Source organism: Schistocerca gregaria, chromosome 1, assembly GCF_023897955.1.
Source record: "Schistocerca gregaria isolate iqSchGreg1 chromosome 1, iqSchGreg1.2, whole genome shotgun sequence".
NCBI lineage: Eukaryota > Metazoa > Arthropoda > Insecta > Orthoptera > Acrididae > Schistocerca > Schistocerca gregaria.
Genome location: NC_064920.1, coordinates 589,299,586 through 589,319,851, shown reverse-complemented (window position 1 = coordinate 589,319,851; position 20,266 = coordinate 589,299,586). Strand labels below are relative to the sequence as shown.

Genomic DNA, 20,266 nt, shown 5'->3' with positions numbered 1-20,266 from the left:
GAAGTAACAAGGAGATCTACAAAAATATTGAGGAAATGCCAGACATAATAGTAATGTGGAGATTAATCTCCTTTGGATACCTCTGCTGAATGAATGAGAACAGTCTAATGAAACAAATATATTGTATTTGTGGGAAAGGAAAGTGACAGGAATATAAATTACAGAAATAAGAAAAACCTAGAAAGAAACACCATCAAAGAGTCATAAATAACAGAAAGAGATATTTTTAAGAATAAAATAAAGGCTTCCAAAGCAGAAGAAATAAGAAATGAGGAACAACAAGGACAGAAGAAAGGAAAAGACAACATAGGGATAAGATTCAGGAGTACTTTCAAAATGAAAACAACAGACAAAGAGTATGTTAGAGTATAAGGACTTTTCTGGAGACTAGAAATCTACACTGTAGGAATCAGCATCAGTTTTGAAAAAGACGGTCGTGTAAAACCCAGCTCGCGCTATTCGTCCACGAGACTCAGAGGGCCATAGACACAGGTTCACCGGTAGATGCCGTGTTTCTTGACTTCTGCAAGGCATTCGATACAGTTCCCCACAGTTGTTTAATGAACTAAGTAAGAGCATATGAACTATCAGACCAATTGTGTGATTGGATTGAAGAGTTCCTAGATAACAGAACGCAGCATGTCAATCTCAACGGAGAGAAGCCTTGCGAAGGAAGAGTGATTTCAGGTGTGCCGCAGGGGAGTGTCATAGGACCGTTGCTATTCACAATATACATTTATGACCTTGTGTATGTGGAAGTTCACCGAGGCTTTTTGCAGATGATGCTGTGCTGTATCGAGAGGTTGTAACAATGGAAAATTGTACTGAAATGCAGGAGGATCTGCAGTGAATTGACGCATGGTGCAGGGAATGGCAATTGAATGTCAATGTAGACAAGGGTAATGTGCTGCAAATACATAGAAAGATAGATCCCTTATCATTTAGCTACAAAATAGCAGGTCAGCAACTGGAAGCAGTTAATTCCATAAATTATCAGGGAGTACGCATTAAGAGTGATTTAAAATGGAATGATCATATAAAGTTGATCATCGGTATAGCAGATGCCAGACTGAGATTCATTGGAAGAATCCTAAGGAAATGCAATCCAAAAACAAAGGAAGTAGGTTACAGTACACTTGTTCGCCCACTGCTTAAATACTGCTCAGCAGTGTGGGATCCGTACCAGATAGGGTTGATAGAAGAGGTAGAGAAGATCCAACGGAGAGCAGCGCGCTTCGTTACAGGATCATTTAGTAATCACAAAAGCATTACGGAGATGATAGATAAATTCCAGTGTAAGACTCTGCAGGAGAGACGCTCAGTAGCTTGGTATGGACTTTTGTTAAAGTTTCGAGAACATACCTTCACGGAGAAATCAAGCAGTATATTGCTCCCTCCTATGTATATCTTGCGAAGAGACCATGAGGATAAAATCAGAGAGATTAGAGCCCACACAGAAGCATACCAACAATCCTTCTTTCCATGAACAATACGAGACTGGAATAGAAGGGAGAACCGATAGAGGTACTCAGGGTACCCTCCGCCACACACCGTCAGGTGGCTTGCAGAGTATGGATGTGGATGTAGATGTAGATGTAGAAACTAAAGTTGTTAAGTGATTCTAGTTGGTACAAATAAAGATAAAATTTTAAAAAAATAATATCACAACATTTGAAACTTTACATGAGGAAGGAAGCACATAACTGAATAACCTTTATGCTACAGATTATCTACATGTTAATATGTATATGATAAGTATTACAGAGCTGTAGGCCTACTTGGTCTCCTTTTTGAGAACGCAGTGAGATATGAAGCTCCCCTACACTCCAGTCAGGGCTCTAAGCCTTGTAGCATGTAATCGAAAAAGGCGTGAATATATATGCTGTCTAGGAGATAAAGCTATTGGCTTATGTTCTTTTTTTTATTTTTCCCCTGGTACAATCACATGAGCAATTCAGAATGCTGTTCCCAGCATCAACCAGCCACTGGTCATCTTCAGACTAAACATACATCAACACAATGCACATGTGATTGTGTCAGAAAAAACTATAAAAATGATATGTCTGGATATAATCCTGTATATGAGTCTTCTGAAATTTGTTTCAAAGTGTAATTTCATCATGAATTTTTGTTTCTTGGTGTTATGCCTGATCTCTATGACAGTGTAAAGCCCTTCAAAGATGTTAAATGACAGGAAATATTTACAAGGATAGCCTGAACAGAATTATGAAACAAAATGTACTTAGGTTTAAGCTGTTAATTAACTATATTATTGGGGAACTGAAGAAACATAAACTATGAGCAGAAAAAATTAAAATATTTGTTTTAAGTTCAAGGTACAGTCAAGTAACATGTCATATACCACAAGGTCACAACTTGTAACATCCAAGCCATTAGAGAAAGAGTAAAGAATCAGATGAGAAGGAAGGAAGCAAAAAATCAACCTTTCTGAAAGAAACCTCAGAACATTCACCTGGAGTGATTTAGGTTAAATGTGAAAAACATAAATCAGGATTTCCAAACAGTGATTTGCATCCACTTCTCTGACATACTATTACAGTATATTAACAACAATTCTGTCTTGCTTAGCATCCCTAAGTTGTCATGTGGTTTTCAATGGAATGCCTTATACCAGATGGGCACTTGATATAAAATAAGTTTTCAATTGACACAATGTGCTGATTACTATTTTTAATATTAATTTCTTTTTACTTATGTTTTCATGTTTTTCTCAACCATTTAGATAATAATGTGCGCATTTTAACATTTTCAGTGTGAAAAGTGGATCTCACTTTTTTTTTGTCTTTGTTATTTTTATTGCTACCCAATAGATCATGTGTAAGTTTAGTTTGCACATTTTGAATGATCAGTCAAGCAAATTCCCACATATCTTTCCAGCACATCAATGATCGAAAGAAGCTGTAAAATGATAGAGCTTTTGTGCAGGATTGGTGTAGGAAATTACCCAATTGTTTGGGTAGGCCATTCAAAAGGTGGACTGTTTGTGAAGCAAATAATAGTTTATGGTAAGTAGAACTATGTAATAAGTTGCAGTTTTAAAAGTGCTGCTTTATGTTTATTTCTTATATATGTACATTTGAAGTAATTACTTTCACACCCTACAACAATGATTACCATTTCATAAATGCAATATATCCACCATGCTCAGCTTACTGACAGTTAATGCTATACATTACAGCACAAGAAAGTGGCAAAGAAAATTTAGCTGGTCTGTACCGTAATACGAGAGGAATAATGTTCTACAGTGTGCCTCATCGTGGATCTGTCCCTGCCAAGATAAACTTGCCATTTCTCAGGCAATCCATCGAACTGACAGAAGTACATGCAAGTAATGTATAACAATAGCTAACACACAATAACAACAAATTTGTAAAATTTCAGTAACCTGATGGGAAACAAACAAGCACTAATCCAACAGCTGTTCTTCTATGAAAAAGATCAATGTTTCTCCTCTTAGTCAAGAAGTGTACATCTGTTCTTTGTGCAACACAAGTAGAAAAGTACCGAAATACCCTCTGGTTTGATTTTCAGTCTTTATACTGAAAATGAATTCTCTACCCTATGCAGAGTTTACCTGTGTTGAGCTTTTGCAGGCTCAGAAAGGAAGGTGTAGAACCCTGTCAGGCTCAGAAAGGAAGGTGTAGAACCCTGTGAAGTTCAAGCTTCTAAGAGGTGGAATTAGTCTGCATAATTTGTGCACACTGCCCTTGAAAGGCAGTGAGCCAGAATTGAAATTTGATTTGGTACACAGTATTAACTTGTCATGCATATGTCAAAATATTCGTGCACTTTTCCTTTACCTCTTAGTTCTCAATCGGTAGAAATTAGTCTGGGCCAAGTATCATATTTGCCTCACTAACTGCAATTGTCTGCTGTCAGCCTTGAACCTCTCTTTTTATGTAAACTATGAGAACTGGAATAGGTAGTGCCCCATTCACTTTATCATATCAAATATCATTTGCCCTATATGTAGTTAATGCACCTAAAAAAATTCTTGCAAGAGCAACTATGAGTTTGCCAGGAGAAAATACTTCAACTAGGACTGAAGTACTCAGAGGCTTTTGTTAACACACTTCCACTTGAGGAAGTGCTGAAGACTTTTTCAAACAGTAATATAGGATGAAATCATTCAATAAGTTTGTTTGATTATCTCATGTTCAATAAATGGTTTTTGTTATTCCTTTTAAACAAAATATGATATCATCCCAAATTTTATAAATTGGTAAATATACTGTCAGTTTATGGGTCTCTTGCTCATTAAGTAGAGGCACCCATGAGGTTCTAGATGAACACCTATTGCTGATGAGATTGCTCACTTTTGGGATAAAAACACTCTTTCTGTCTTAACCGACTTGTCTCAAAATATTTCCCATGTAACATCAAAAAGTTTTTTCACTTTATCACCAGTGTTGACAGTATAACTTATGAAGTTTGTTACATTTAGTTTCTGCAGAGAGAGAGAGAGAGAGAGAGAGAGAGAGAGAGAGAGAGAGAGAGAGAGAGAGAGAGAGAGGGGGGGGGGGGGGGGGGGGGGGGTGGAATGGTTGTATCATTAGGACACTCAACATTGTGGTCATTGGTGTCCTTACAAGAAAATTTTGAGATGCATAAAGTTAAAATACTTAAAACTAAGAGTTAAATTTTGAAACTAAAATTATATCTAATCCAGTCTGTGCCATTTGTACTCATTCATTAAAAATATACAGTACATGAAACTCACTTTATTTTCATTTTTTCGAAATCAATTGTTACAATAATGTAAGGGGGAACTATGATTAGCTAATCACTGAGGGAAAGAAGGATGCACCAACCACTTAAAACATATTAAAATCTATTATCCAGCATGAATCATTGTCTAATTGAAATGTGAACTGTTAACTGTGATTTAATGCTCTTATAAAGTACATTTCTAAATTAGACATTTCAAGTATAGGAGGCTGAAATGTTACTATTTAAATTGGTACACTTCAATACCTAACTTCCAATCCAACAATAAGTAACAGGTGGTGTAATTCAGCAAATTTTATGGCTCGTCCTTTCAAAATGTTGCCAGCTATTTCTTCTCTGACACTGTCAGCCAATTTGCAGCACACTAACTATGAAATGGTTTACTTGAAATGCAGAATGCAACTTTAAAACATTTATTACAATTTTCTATCAGCATGCTCTTGATGCCACAAAATTTGTTCAACACTGTGTCATGTATTGTAATCACCATGCTTTTTTTATAATTCTACATAATTAAGAGTGGAGTGCATGCATTGTCGTTCACTAGATTTTTTACAACCTATAATTAAGGTTTTACAATTCTGCATATCCGACTACCTAGTTAACGCAGATATGTTTTTGTGCGAAGTTTCATATGTAATAATAGTTTAACAAAATTACTGTGACCAACTTGCATAAATATAAGATCTTACTCACCCAAACAATGCCTTATACAAAAAATGCTAATTTCTTCAGCATTATGTAAATGTGGATATTCTTACATGTTTTCAGTGTAATCTTGTTATGTGTTATTTGATACACTTAATACTTTTTGTACCAGAATTAAAATATATCAATAATTAATTGTTTGCCTTGGCAATTATGAAGACCATTACAGTACAGTATTAAAGTACATTTACTGAAAGAACAGACGCTATGAAGATCTTTACAGTACATTATTAAAGCACATTTATGGAAAGAACAGAGTAGGCTGACTAATTACAATCCAGAAATTTGTTTATTATCAATAATGCAAGTTTAAAATACCGACATACCAAACTGGTCATCAGCTGAACTGGTATTGGTCTGTTCTTAATGTATTGCTCCATTCTGCTAAATCACAAAACAAATTAAATTTTGGAGATAGAACTCCACTATCATCACAGTACAAGTGCTAATAACAGTAACCTAATAATGATAAATTATGTTATGGAAGATAATTAGTCAGAACTTCACTATCATCACAGTACAAGTGCTAATAACTGTAGCCTAATAATGGTAAATTATCTTATGGAAGCTAGTCAGTCATTCAAATATTAAGTTACAGCATCCTGCATCAAGTATTCTATGATTTCTGTAAGATTATTTCCTTGCTCTTCCCTTTATAGGGCCTATAGTAATATTGAGTGTGGTTTTTTCCTGTTACACTATTAGATATTTTCATTTCCATATACTGTGGAGTCAGAGTGTACAGGATGTCCAGAAAAAAAGGTTGCAATATTTACAGAGGATTCTATATGCATCAAGAGAAAGGAAGAAGTTCCTATAAACATTTGTCATTAACCTCATATCTTCAGTGTTATGGCCTGTGTGTGTGAGGAGCATATCTTGCACTCCGAGTACTTTGGCATGAGACAAACGAGGAAACAGCATACACACTAGACATTTATGCAGCACAACACGTTTGCTTTGGTATCAAACAAGCACCCAATGCAAGAACACATACAGTACTCCACAGCATACTATAGTATGTACTGTTTCATTCAGGTATGTTATTGTCATCTGGTGTACCTGTGGTGTTCAATTGATGCATTACTTGTTGTGACACAGCAGTATACTACTGTAATTTGTTTCCATGTCCACCACCAGATGTACAACTTGCAATGGTCTTATTATTCAACACATGAGATGGCAGAAATGGTCTTCTGCTACAGGCAAGCAGATGGAATCAGCCTACGGGCATTTTACAGACAAGCAGATGGAATCAACCTACAGCCATGTAACCTGTATGTTGCCAAATAATCCACAGTGCCATACACCATCATCAAACATGTTTAGTACCCTGTTCCAGCAACACTTGGAAATGGGATCCTTTATGTGACAAACACAGGCTCATGGCAGACCTTGAACAACTCACACATCTGATAAGGAGCAATGGGTATTAGACTATCTGGAGGACAACCCTAGAATGAGTGCCAGAAGAATAACTGCAGGTGCTGCTAAGTCTGTTGTCTGGACCATTCTCCAAGAACAGTTGATTTTCCCCTAACATGTGCAGTGCATCCAAGCTCTGCTGCTGCACAATTGGGATGCCAAATTGCAATTCTGCCAGTGGTTTCTCCAAATGCATGCTCATGATCTGCAGTTCATGGCAAAGGTGTTGTCTCACAAGAGGTGGCATTGTGAAGTACCAAAATGCACATATATAAGCTGATGGCAACCAGCATGTGCTTGAAGAGAGTTGACATTAGCACCCATTTATTATCAATATTTGGGCAGTTACCCATGGGGACAGAGTGCTAGGTCCCAAAGTTTTACATAACACATAGGTATCACCAATTCCTTAGGAACCAGTTGCCTTTGTTGCTGGGGAATGTATCATTACATGAATAACTGCAAGTGTGGTAAGGCATGCTGGGCCACTGGCCCATTTTCAGCTTTGGATGAGGCAACAGCAAACATGAGTCTTTCAGGAGAGATGAATTGGTCTGGGAGTGCTAATTCCTTGGCCTACCTGTTCTCCTGACCTTAACTCGGTTGATTTTTTTTGCTTTTGGGACACATTAAGACCTCTGTGTATGCAGTGAACACACTAGGAGAGTGCTCAATGCTTGCAACACATTCCGGCAACAACCAGAGGTGTTCCAAGAAATGCTTGATTCTATGAGGCATAGGGTGGAAGGCTGCATTACAATGGATTGCAGTCAGATGAAGTGCATGGTGTGGTTAGAGCAGAGACATGGTGATCATTTGCAGTAGAAGGTAATAGACAAAACCTCCAAAGATATGAGGTTTATGACCAATGTTTATAGGAACATTTTTCCTTCCCTTGTTGCATACTAACATCTTCTGTAAATACTGGAATCTTTTTTTCAGACTCATTGTATAGTTTCAGTTGACAGACTCTATTGTTCCTCAATCACAATCCACACTTCATCCTACTGACACACAATCCTATGTCGCAATAGTGAAACAACTGCAGATAAGGGATAACATATCTTGTCAGTATTCTTCATACAGGCCTCTTTATGTGTGTCCTCATTTTGCTAAATTTCCATATCCATGCTATCCTCCAGAGTAACAGCTCGTACCTCTCCCTCTGTAATCAGAAAAGGGTGCCCTGAATAGCATGGTATTTATAATCTGTTTTGTACATCAATTGGACAGCTGGAAGGGTGGTTAGGAAGTAGAAGCTTTTGAGCAATTTATTGACTGAATGACTTCTCAACAATACCCCCCCCCCCCACCCCCACCCCCCAAGTATTGCATGTTCATGCATTAAACACATTTGAATTCAATTTTGAGGATACATATAGAGATTATTACAGAGTACGTGATACTAATTCTATGGTTGGAGAAAGTTTGGTAAAACATGGTCTTAAAAGTATGATCTGTGTTGCAATTCTTAGTGTATCTCAAAAAACTCCATCTCAGTGACGGTGAGGACTGACTTCATCATTCATAAAGTAAAGTGATATTCTCTGTTAATATTGTCAATCCTCAACTTGAATCCTGAATGGCCTTGTTGTTATATCATGAATATTTACTCAATGGGCATTTGAACAACAACATGGAAAGCTGATGACTCAAGAGATGAGAGTAGGTTGTAGGCATTATGCATTATGAAGAGCTGTCACCAGACAGCAAGTGACAGCTCACCAGCTTCTAACACAGGGGTTGAGAATAGGACTGGTCTGCTGCCAACTTAATCACCTAATGCTAACACAGCACTAAAGGTTTCCCTACACAAAAGTCTATCTATGCCTAAAGCTCCTCTCTTCCTAGGGTTTTTAACTATATGTATTGAAACAGTGATGAGCACTCTCAGAGCTTTAATAGGGACATTCTACATGATTCTAAATGCTTATGTTGTAGCATCTTCCAGTGGTATTTGTTGAGCATCTCTACAATGCTTTCAGCTTGCACAATGATCAGCTTTTCCAGAGCCTTCTGAAATACATAATATAGCTGTTTGATGGTGACTTGTGTGTTGCATGCTGAGAACATCTGATGTATGTGGTGACAGTAGTGTAAAGTGTGATCCATTTCTCCCTGCCTTAATCAAACAAGGATTGATCTGGAAGCTAGTGAAGCTTTCAGTCATTTGTGTGCCTGTCAATGACTAAATGCCTCTACTGTTTGGTGAATTGTTACCTTTACTTCTAAATTATTTACATTCTGCCATAACTCTCCACAGCACATTTAATTAAACAAGGATCACACCTGCAACAAAACGGGACATTCTTCCATAAGCTGGCATATATTTATAAACCTTTTTACCAGTTTCCCAGCACTTCTCCCCCCCCCCCCCCCTCCAAATCAATTTTCTCCCCTACCTATATGAGCATATCTAATTCTTTATTGGAGCACTCTTAACTATTCATAAAATGCCCAGATTTTCTCTTCTTCCTCTTCTAAAGAAACTTGGCAAAACCCTGACAGGACATCATTAAGCTCTCTAGTAATCTCCCCATTACATCATTTGTGCCTATATTTCCTCCACTACGTGAGCTATAATAAATAACTTTACAAGCTATAGTAAATAAATAAATTGTGAAATACCACATTTTACTGCAATTAGGAGAGTCTCTGTGAACTATTTAAAAGCTGTTTACCAAACTTGCCGTGAATAATATATTCAGATCAAGAAATAGGTGTAAGTAAATCTTTGAGAATGAAAAAGCAACCAAGTCAACAAATGAGTTGAAATACCTAAACCATGGGATACTGATGATCCTAAGATTAAAAACTACCATCTCTTAATTGCTGAAATGATAGTACCTAACAATGAGGCAGTGAATACAGTAGAAAGGGACGGCTTTACATGACTGATTAGTAGCACTTTTCCACAACATAAAATACTAAATCACCCTTACTTTTCAAGCAAAATAACTCAAGAAATATGTCATAAGGTGGCTAACACAATTAAAGTATTACTTTCAAAGACTGATTATATTTCTGTGACATGTGGATGTGCTTGCATAATTAAAATTTTCTAAAGTTTCACTGCACAGGTTATCTATGATGAAATCAGTGTCAAACATATAATATTGAGCATCAAGTAGTTTGAGGGACAACATCCTCCAGAAAACATAGTGATTAGTTTACAGGAAATTACAAATTTATGGGACATTCAGCTGGCAAAAATTCATATAATTATTCATGATAATGGATGAAACATAGTAAAACCTGTTAGTACTATAGAGGTGGCCTCAGTGCTTTGTTTCATTCATAGTCTTTAATTAATTGTTAACCATTGTCTGAAGGCTCATTCAAATGCAACTCACATGATAGCAACTGGCAGGAGTATCATAACTCATTTTAAACATTTAGTGATTGCACAAAAAAAATTGCATTCTAGCCAAAAAGATACCATTTGGTTTCTGTACAAATTGTAAGTAACTTTTTTCTCCCAGTAATTTACCCCTGCCACCTTTAGAATTTGAAAGAGAGTATTCCAGTCAACATTGTCAGAAGCCTTCTCTAAGTCTATAAATGCTATAAACGTAGTTTAGCCTTTCCTTAACCTATCTTCTATTAGAAACCTATAGAGTCAGTATTGTCTCGTGTGTTCCTCCATTTCTCTGGAATCCAGACAGATTTTTTTAAAATCTGGCTTCTGCCAGTTTTTCCATTTTTTTGTAAAGGATTGGTGTTAGTAGTTTGCAACCATGACATATTAAACTGATAGTTCAATAATCTTCCCACCTGTCAGTACCTGCTTTCTTTGGAATTGGAATTATTGTATTCTTATTGAAGTCTGAGGGTATTTAGTCTGAAACTAGATGGTACTTATGAGTTGAGGGACATGAAAGGGCAGCAGTAGTTGAGAAGGAAATGAGAAAGAGTTGCAGTCTATCCCCAAAATTATTCAATCTGTATATTGAACAAGCAGTAAAGGAAACAAAAGAAAATTCTGGAAAAGGAATTAAAGTCTAGGGAGGAAAAGTAAAAACTTTGAGGTTTGCCAGTGACACTGTAATTCTTTCAGAGACGGCAAAGAGCTTAGGAGAGCAGTTGAATGGAATTGAGAGTTTCTTGAAAGGAAGATATGAGATTAACATCAACAAAAGCAGAATGAGGCTAATGGAATGTGGTTGAGTTAAATGAGGTAATGCTGAAGGAATTAGATTAGGAAATGAGACATTTAAAGTAGTAGAGTTCTGCTATTTGGGCAGTAAAATAACTGATGGTTGAAGTAGAGAGGATATAAAATGTAGACTGGCAACGACAAGAAAAGAATTTCTGAAGAAGAGAAATTTGTTAACATTGAGTGTAGATTTAAGTGTAAGGAAGTCTTTTCTGAAAGTATTTGTACAGAATGTAGCCACGTATGCAATTGAAACATAGACGATAAACACTTTAGACAAGAAGAGATTAGAAGCTTTTGAAATGTGGTGCTACAGAAGAATGCTGAAGATTAGATGGGTAGATAACATAAATAATGAGGGATCACCAATTTAGTACTGAAGGGACACATGGGGGTAAAAATCATAGAGGGAGATCAAGAGGTGAATGTAGTAAGCAGATTCAGAAGGGCATGGTTGCAGTAGTTACCTGAAAATGAAGAGGCTTGCACAGAACAAAGTAGTGTGGTGAGCTGCCTCCCACCAGACTTCTGATTGAAAACCAGAACAAAGACATTCAAACAGATTTGGATTTCCCTCAACTTGAATCGGTGCAAGATGTCAATACACGATGGACTTCCACCTATTATACGCTTGCAACACTAATGGAACAAAAACAGGCCATTTCACTTTATCTTGCAGACTGTGACATTGCCAATCTCACTGCCGCACAGTGGGAGCTTCTAGAGCAACTTTTGAAATTTTGCAACCATTTGACGAAATAACAAAAATTACAAGTTTCAAATACTCTTACTTTTCTGAAGTTATTCCATTTGTTGTTACAGTACTGTGACACTGATAAAAGTAATACATCAGAGCTAACACCTAAATTAAGCCAGATGAGGCTGTCATATTACAAAGGTTGCAAGAATGATTTGAAGCTGTCACAACAAGTGAGAATTATTTGCTGGCTACTGCTTTATACCCATGCTTTAAAATGAATGTTTTCACCAGTCAATTGCAAAGAGAAAATTGTGAGGCAGTATATTTTGATCAATAGCCTAAAGATGAACTGTGAAATAAGCAGCAACAATAGCATGAATTCATCCCCTATTTGAACCAAGAGGATGAGAACTGAAGAGCACAGTCTAAGCCAGACTATTAACATATCTTTCATGGATTGCTTCGAAGAGGTGGTTGCAAAAAACCACAGTTCATATCAACACATCGAAAGAAGAAAATGCAGTTGCTACTGAAATAGACCATTATTTAAGCATTAAGAATGTATCACATCATGACAATCCATACACATGGTAGCAAGCAAGAAAAGATAAATTCTGTTAGGTAAATCTTGCAGCAAAATATTTGTTGGCACCAGTAAGTTTATTCAGAGCATCTTTTCTCTGAAGCTGGGAATGTCTATGAAAAGAAAAGGAGTAGGCTAAACTACTGCCTAAAAATGCAGGAAAATTGGTCCTTCTGCACCATAGTCTTCCACTTCGAAATTGAAAGTACAAGATTTCAAGTGCATAGACATTCATTATTTAAAAAAAATGAGCCCACAGAATGCATACATTTATTTTATTTGATACCTAGTTTTTTGTTAATTTTTATAATACAGAAATAATTATGTACTTATGACTGCTTTAACAATTACAAGAAAAATACATTATTGTCATTATTAAAAAATAAATCAATAGTTTCATTTTACCAATTATTTGACTACAACAAAATAGCATAAAATATCTGAAGGCCAAACAACAGCCAAACATTTGTTGCAAGTCTACTGTTTACCAAAAGTTGCCTGTCTTCATGATTTTCTATATTATGTAGTTCTTGTTTTAGAAGTCTCTGCATGTTTTCTTCAGTAAAGTCATGTCTGCTTCCTCTGACACCCACTTCCCTTCAATCTCATTTTTCTGCAGTGATAAATTTTTGTAACCACAGGTTAAGCTAGCATATGAAACCATCATCATCGTATGAAAGTATCATTACCATACTCATTGTAAGTGTCAATCCAACACACCAAGAGGAAAGTAACAGTATGGAGAATAGCATTGTTTCAAGAGTATAAAATGACTTACTCGCATGATGTATATTACCAAAATTTCAAGAAGTGTACAAGACTGAAAATAATTCTGAGAATGTGTAGATGCATGAAAAACACTGATATTATTTTTTTAAAGAGTATGTGCTTCATTGAAAGGCAAATTTATATGCACAAAACTATTCATTATCATTATACTTGCTTCATTCCTTACAATATAATGTAAAACAAAGTGGGAATAAAATTTACTTACCACATGTACTTTTTTGACAGATTGTCATAATGTCTTGGAGCTCCATGAAAAATTTCTTTCCCTTGTAAATAGAAATCTGTTACAAGCTGAAGTCTGCAGTTTCACAGAAACAGTTCAGACATTTATGAAGCTTGTTTACTTACAGATTGTGTCAGTTGAATCAGCAGGTAAGCTATTATGTACAAGGTGACAAAAAATAGACATTTTTGGTGAAAACAATAACTGAGTTTTAGTTTGTGTTTTTCAGATGCTGGGATTGGTGAATTGTATGGTGCTCCTCTAGATCACACCAGTATATGCAAACCTGTTGATAGGTAAGACAGCACACCAGCAACATTTCCTAGTAAGCTCACATTTCACACTGACATCAATATAAAGGAACAATGAACTGCATCATAACAACATGCAGGATAAAGAGGAAGGGGAACATCAAAATATTGGTCATCTTTGTTGATTCTACTCATCTGTATACCCACAAGATTTTCAAACATTGGGAAAGCTTAAAAACACTGGCTAGTGAAAACTGAAGCAAAAATTGAATTTTTAATTTTTATCCTATCAGATGTTCCATTCAATTGTGCATCATAATCTGAGCATTTAGATGCCTTTGTTTGACCTGTTAAACCTGGTGGCACATGGACCATCAGTCACATTCCCTCTTGAGTATGTGGTTTGATACACACATTTCTTTTACTTTCAATGATATTCAAAGATATTTCAAAGATTATTCAGCACAGTTTTAGTCATGAGTTAGTTTCTCTACATGTAATTTTTGTCTGCAACTGTCTTCAACTTATATCTCTGGTTTGTTTGTCTGTGGAACTGCAAGGACATTCTTCTCCAAATGGCACTGTTACAAGTAATTCTCTAGATAATGAAAAGGTGGTTGACTTTGAATGCCTCACAAAGCACTCCTACAGTTGTAGGTGTCATGAGAGGTGTTGTATTTATAATTTCTCTAAGGGTGGTGAGCACCAAATTAGTATAAATTACTCTTGTAGTAAATATTACTTCTTTAGTCAGGACTACTTTAGTAAATTACTTCTGTAGTAATATACTCTTTTAGTAACTGTTCGTGAGCTCAATTTCTATTTACTTCTTTAGTTGTAACTAAAGTAGAAATACCTTTTTTTTTACTAAAGAAGTACGCCATTTCTGCACACTGCTGAAACATATATTATATTCCCTCTCAGAAAATATTGATTGTCGGCAGACATTATTGCATCACCTTGGCACAATTTATGTTCATTGCTTTAAGTTTAGAAGCTAGAAAGGATTATTAAATTGAGTTATTACAATTAGAAAATCTAAATGCTATTGCACTAATTAATGATAAGATCTGTGCATTATGAAAAAGAAACATGCTAATAATGGATTAATCTACTGTTAACCCCACCATCTGCAGCTACCAACATCCATTGTTGGTTGGTGATACATATTAATTTAAGTGCCAGTTTGAGATACGAGCTAGCAGCAACATGGAGGTAGCCAAGAAATGTTCAAAAACCATACCAAGAAATGAAAAAAGAGTGATCTGCTGAAATAATGAAAAAGTACATAACTACTATTGATTCTAAAAAGCATGATGCCAACATGCTAAAAAGGAAAAAGGATGTCTGGGAAAAAATACACATTGAGTACAATGCAGAAGCTCTTACACAAAGATCACAAGAGCAGCTTATAGTAAATTGGAAGGACATTAAAGTGAAAGCAAAGAAAATGAAAGCTAAATTTAATCAAGAACAATTTCAAACTGGCAGTGGAGTAGTTGAGATGAAGATCAACAATATAAGGCGCATGGTTGTTGATATGATGCCACAAGTTTTCAAAGGGATAGCTGTAGTTAACAGCAATGCAACATCTGAAGATAGTGTGATACCTTCAAGTAACTTCGGTGATGATAACTGCTCTGAAGGTAACAATGAAACTGCTGCAAGTGGAACTTTATCCCATACCCATAAAACTTGGCCTGCATTCTCTAGTGGGAGCTTATCAGAAGATATGCCTAGCCAAAGAGAGAGAGAACATGCGGTTGTAGTGAAGAACTGAGAGTTGTTGAAAAAAGCAGATGAGCATCATTCCATAACACAAGAGAAATACAATGCAAAAACGTTATTAATAGAAAGACAAAGAGAAATCATGGAAGAAGAGAATGACCTTAAAATGGAAATTATGAATAAGTTCAAGAACGTAATGGAGCAAACTTCAGGTTCCAGTTCTTCAGCCAATGTGCTAGTGAAATTTGGGTTTTTGTGAATGAATAAGAAAATATTCATATGTATAAAACATTTTTTATTTCCTTGATTTTTTTTTCAAATGGTTAATATGCTCTTGTTTTCTTTATGGCACACTATTTGTGTTTATCATTACAGCATCGGTACTAATTTTTGTTAACACCACATTCTAATATTTATCTGAATTCGCAGTATTATAAAATAAGTTTTTTGAGAAATAATCAAAACACTGTATGACTTTGTGTGCTCAATTAAGAAATAAAATAGAGAATCTTAATCCCCTAGCAAACAAAATAAGAAAGAAAGAAAAAAAGAACATAACTATAAAATTACACATAAATAAAATGAGTCACTCTGGTGGTTTATTTATTCATTTAAGAAGGGAGAGTCTTTACACTAACTTCTAATTTTACTAGCAAACTAGATACAATTTTAATTAAAATAATTAAGTGTAATAGACCTTCTGACAACTTGGCCTGCAGCAACTGCTTCTGGCTAAAATGCAAGTTATTCGCTGTCATTCACTCCACAGTGTCATGGTGAAACACATGTCTAACTTCTAGTCCAAAATTGTGTAGAACTCTAGCAGCCACAAAAACATTCCCACACGTTTGGTTTAAATCGCATTGTTTTAGTGAGAAGTTGGAAACATTTCTCCCAAACACCGAATGCTAGCTCTATTACACATGTGGTAGCAATATGGATTCTATTGGAGCACCGGCTCCTGTGTGGGCTTGGAACACAGATTCTGCAGCAACTCTACTATTATCCCAAATGTGTGCATCATGTGTTGAACCCAGCCAACGGCTTACCATGTTCAAAATGTTCATATTGGTATCACAGATGATTTGTATATTGATAGAAAAGAAATTCTTGCAATTTCTATACAGTTCTGCTTGGGCTACAGAAGGACCAAGTATGGGTAAGTGTACACAACCTATGGCTCCTATGACATTTGGGAATCCACCAGTTTTATACAATTCCCTTTTGTTCTTTGATATATTTTCTTGGTTTTGTGGCATGGACACATACAGTGACTTTTGCTCTCCACCAGTAATGGAGTAAAATTTACTTTGTAAGTAAATGAAAAATTTACTCCTGGAGTAATTTACTCCTTTAGTTCAGTACTATCGACTGGAAGTCGCCAATTTCCTTCCCTCTTGGTAACTTACTACTTTAGTTTCACTTACTCCTGGTTGGTGCTCACCACCCTAAGAATTGCAAGAGTTAAAGTGGTGGAATGGAAGGGGCAGGTGTGCTTACAATTTTCCAGAGGTCTCAGACATTATGTAATGTTAGATACATCAGTTATCTTGGGGATGGAAATTCAAAAAGACTCATGAAAGTAAAAGAATCTTAAGTGTAAGGAGATAAGGAACTTGAAAATTAAAATGCTGGGGCCATACATAAGAAAGGATGGGAGCAATTCTGTGAAAACTGAAGAACCTGAAAAGAAAGAAACTGTCTGATGGTAACCAGTCACAAGTTGTGGACATCCTTCAGATAGTGAGATAACTATACTGCAATGTCACTATGGTTTGGCAGTTAAGAGAAATGCTGCATCCAGTAGCCAAAATGAGTAGAGCAGTGTGAGAAGTGAATTCTACAGGCAACACTGCCCAATATGCTATTTGTTCAAAAGGCTCTGATTTGTGGTAGTGGGATGCAGAATGAAACCATTAGAGGGAATTGTACATATACAACCATTCATTTCCTGAAGTAGAGTAGCGATAAGCAATGAAAACAATAAAACATATCCCCCTCCCCCGAGGCTTGACGGATTACAGTCTTTTAGGAAAATGCCTCCATGACTGCACACAAATTCCTAATGAAAGTTTTGATCATATCATCTGTAGAAAGATACCAAAAATGTACTTTTTAGAATAATTATCTTGAGATTTAATGTTCTGGATTGTGTTGTGTGTTCCAATGATGGAATAGTAAGCAGAATTGAATTGGTGAGTTGGAAAAGTGGTCACGTCCCACACACAAAATTTTTCAGGAGCTACAAAAAGTGGTTTTCATTACACAACAGTTTTAAGCATTGCCATGGAGTTGCCATGTAGCATTTGGCCCCAGAATGAAACAATGCACACCATTACAACTTACTGAGAGAATGTGGTCAGTAATCCAGTCAGCTGGTATTGGAGATTACCCTTTTTCAAACATGATGATGTTGACATGGCAACTAACATTCCTGTGTGTGCGCATCTTTGGTTGACGAGTGGTGTACATTCAGAGCTCTCACAAAGATAACTGTTGGGCAATATTGTATTGTAAACAAGTAAATTAATACCTATTGTAAGCTATCAGTTGAAGGTTTCATATCTTTTTGTGTACTTTTTGGAAAAAGAAAACATTTTGTAGGCCCGAATTTTGGACTAGGTTTTGTTTACATTATCATACGCTGTAGGTCATGTGATCATTTCAATAACACACAGTATGTGTTGATAGCATATTCTTACACACTATCCATTTGATTCTCTAGTACGTAGCCAAAGTGAAAAATTCAGAAATAAGTGAAAAGCTCATATAGTGTAGGCTCAGTTCTTTTTTTACTTTTGTTTCGTCGCATAAATAATACATATTTAATCATTTGTATTTCTCCAGAAGTTCTGAATTAGTATCTGAATTTTAGGCCTAAACATTCTAATAAATTTAATATATTACTGGAGTAGTCTAGGAAGTTACTCTTGTTTAACTTACCTAAAGCTAAAATTTGTTTCCCATGAATGAGAAGTGTATGACTTGCCATAGGACTGTTAGTCCCAGGGTGTGGTGCAAGGGTTGTTGCAGTTTCTTTCATGTGGGTGACTGTAGCGGTGTGGGGAACTGGTGAAATAAACAAGGCTCATAGGTTGTGTAGGATTTGCTGTAGAGGTAGGAAGGCAGTGGAATAGGAGGAGAAGTTTACTGCCCCCCCCCCCCCCCCCCCAAGTGGAACTAGATAAGGCAAAACAAGATCTGGAAAGATTAAGGGGGGAGAAGAGAAAAGAGAGGTGGGGAGCGACAACATGTTACAGAAGAAATAGGAATAGGACTTTTTCAGACAGTGTTGTTCTCACTGTTGAAACAGGTTTGATCTGTTATCACAGCTGGAATCTGATGAGCGACAAGTAGATATAGGAGTAGACAGGACACAATAAACTTTCAAAACATGTCTGAGAAGCAAGAAATCAAAAAAAAGTTGTGAAGAAGAAGAAACTTTTGTTGTTAGGTAATTCACATGGTATAGTTATTGGCCAATTGTTGCCGGATGAACTACGGTCATATTACTAGGACACGAAGTTTTTTAAAGCAAATGCAAGTAGGGATCAGGTGATAGAGGATGTAGCTTCAGTTTGCAAAGATTTTGCAAAGTAAGACACTGTGGTAATAGTGATCGGGGTAGGGAATAGCAAGGACAGAGGCCCCAATTATTCATAATTTTACTTATAATCCGTCACTGATTGCTGTAATCCCATCAGACATTATGTCTGTTTTTGCCCAATTATTCAATTTAAGGTGATCTGGTAAAGATAGGTTCAGCAACGAGACATACTGTGTTGGGCTTTTATCTGTTCAGAGGCACCCAAAATGGACTCATTTAAACTCTTCTGTTAGGAGAGTTAATTTTGAGGTGGAATGGCTGCTTGGATCAGATATGAGGTCTCATATCGGTGTGGTTCCTGCTGATTCTGTCATCAGCAGGTGGGACTACATTTGGCATGGCCTTCACTTCAACGGGAAAGGGAAGGGAAAACTGTCTGGGCTAATAGCAAATAACTATTTTTTTTTTGGGGGCGGGGGGGCACTATAACAAGTGGTAAAGAACCAGTTATTACAAGTGACAGAATAGCAGTTTTTTAGGGTAGGGATGGCACAAACAAAAGGTGTTCAGAGACAGGCTGAAAATGACATTCAAATTAATAAAACGGGTAGTCAAAAAGCAAGTTATAATGTACATAATTCATGCAGATAGCCTCTGATTGAATCTGGAGATATCCAAAAACAGACAGAAATATTAGGTTAATCCAGTTGTAATTCAGGCAGCACACAAAATTAGTTATCCTTATTGCATCGGAATATCCGAGACTATGGGGTTAGATTCCGTAGAAATGTTGGAACACGTAAGGCTATACTGACCCTACGACTTATCTTAGAAAATAGATTAAGGAAAGGCAAACCTACATTTCTAGCATTTGTAGACTTAGAGAAAGCTTTTGACAATGTTGACTGGAATACTTTCTTGCAAATTCTGAAGGCGACAGGGGTAAAATACAGGGAGCAAAAGGCTATTTACAATTTGTACAGAAACCAGATGGCAGTCGAGGGACACGAAAGGGAAGCAGTGGTTGGGAAGGGAGTGAGACAGGGCTGTAGTCTATCCCCGATGTTATTCAATCTGTATATTGAGCAAGCAGTAAAGGAAACAAACGAAAAATTCAGAGTTGGAATTAAAATCCATCAAAAAGAAACAAAAACTTTGAGGTTCGCCGATGACATTATAATTCTGTCAGAGACAGCAAAGGATCTGGACGAGCAGCTGAACGGAATGGACCATGTCTTGAAAGAAGGATATAAGATGTACACCAACAAAAGCAAAACGAGAATAATGGAGTGTAGCTGAATTAAATTGAGTGATGCTGTGGGCATTTGGTTAGGAAATGAGACGCTTAAAGTAGTAAATGACTTTTGCTATTTGGGGAGCAAAATAACTGATGATGGTCGAAGTAGA

At 36.4% G+C, this 20,266-nt stretch overlaps 1 protein-coding gene across 4 annotated transcripts in view; it reads left to right on the top strand.

The window, feature by feature from the left end:
* LOC126357498 (protein SERAC1) overlaps nucleotides 1-20,266 on the top strand; it is a 144,288-nt gene that overhangs the window by 108,581 nt on the left and 15,441 nt on the right. For 2 of the 4 annotated variants that reach the window (XM_050007464.1, XM_050007462.1), the window contains exons 6-9: nucleotides 2,899-3,026; nucleotides 3,200-3,349; nucleotides 13,336-13,482; nucleotides 13,563-13,629. In XM_050007464.1, the coding sequence (XP_049863421.1) occupies nucleotides 2,899-3,026; nucleotides 3,200-3,349; nucleotides 13,336-13,482; nucleotides 13,563-13,629 (492 nt within the window). The remainder of the gene's footprint in view (nucleotides 1-2,898; nucleotides 3,027-3,199; nucleotides 3,350-13,335; nucleotides 13,483-13,562; nucleotides 13,630-20,266) is intronic. The other 2 variants (XM_050007465.1, XM_050007463.1) reach the window with 1 other exon arrangement.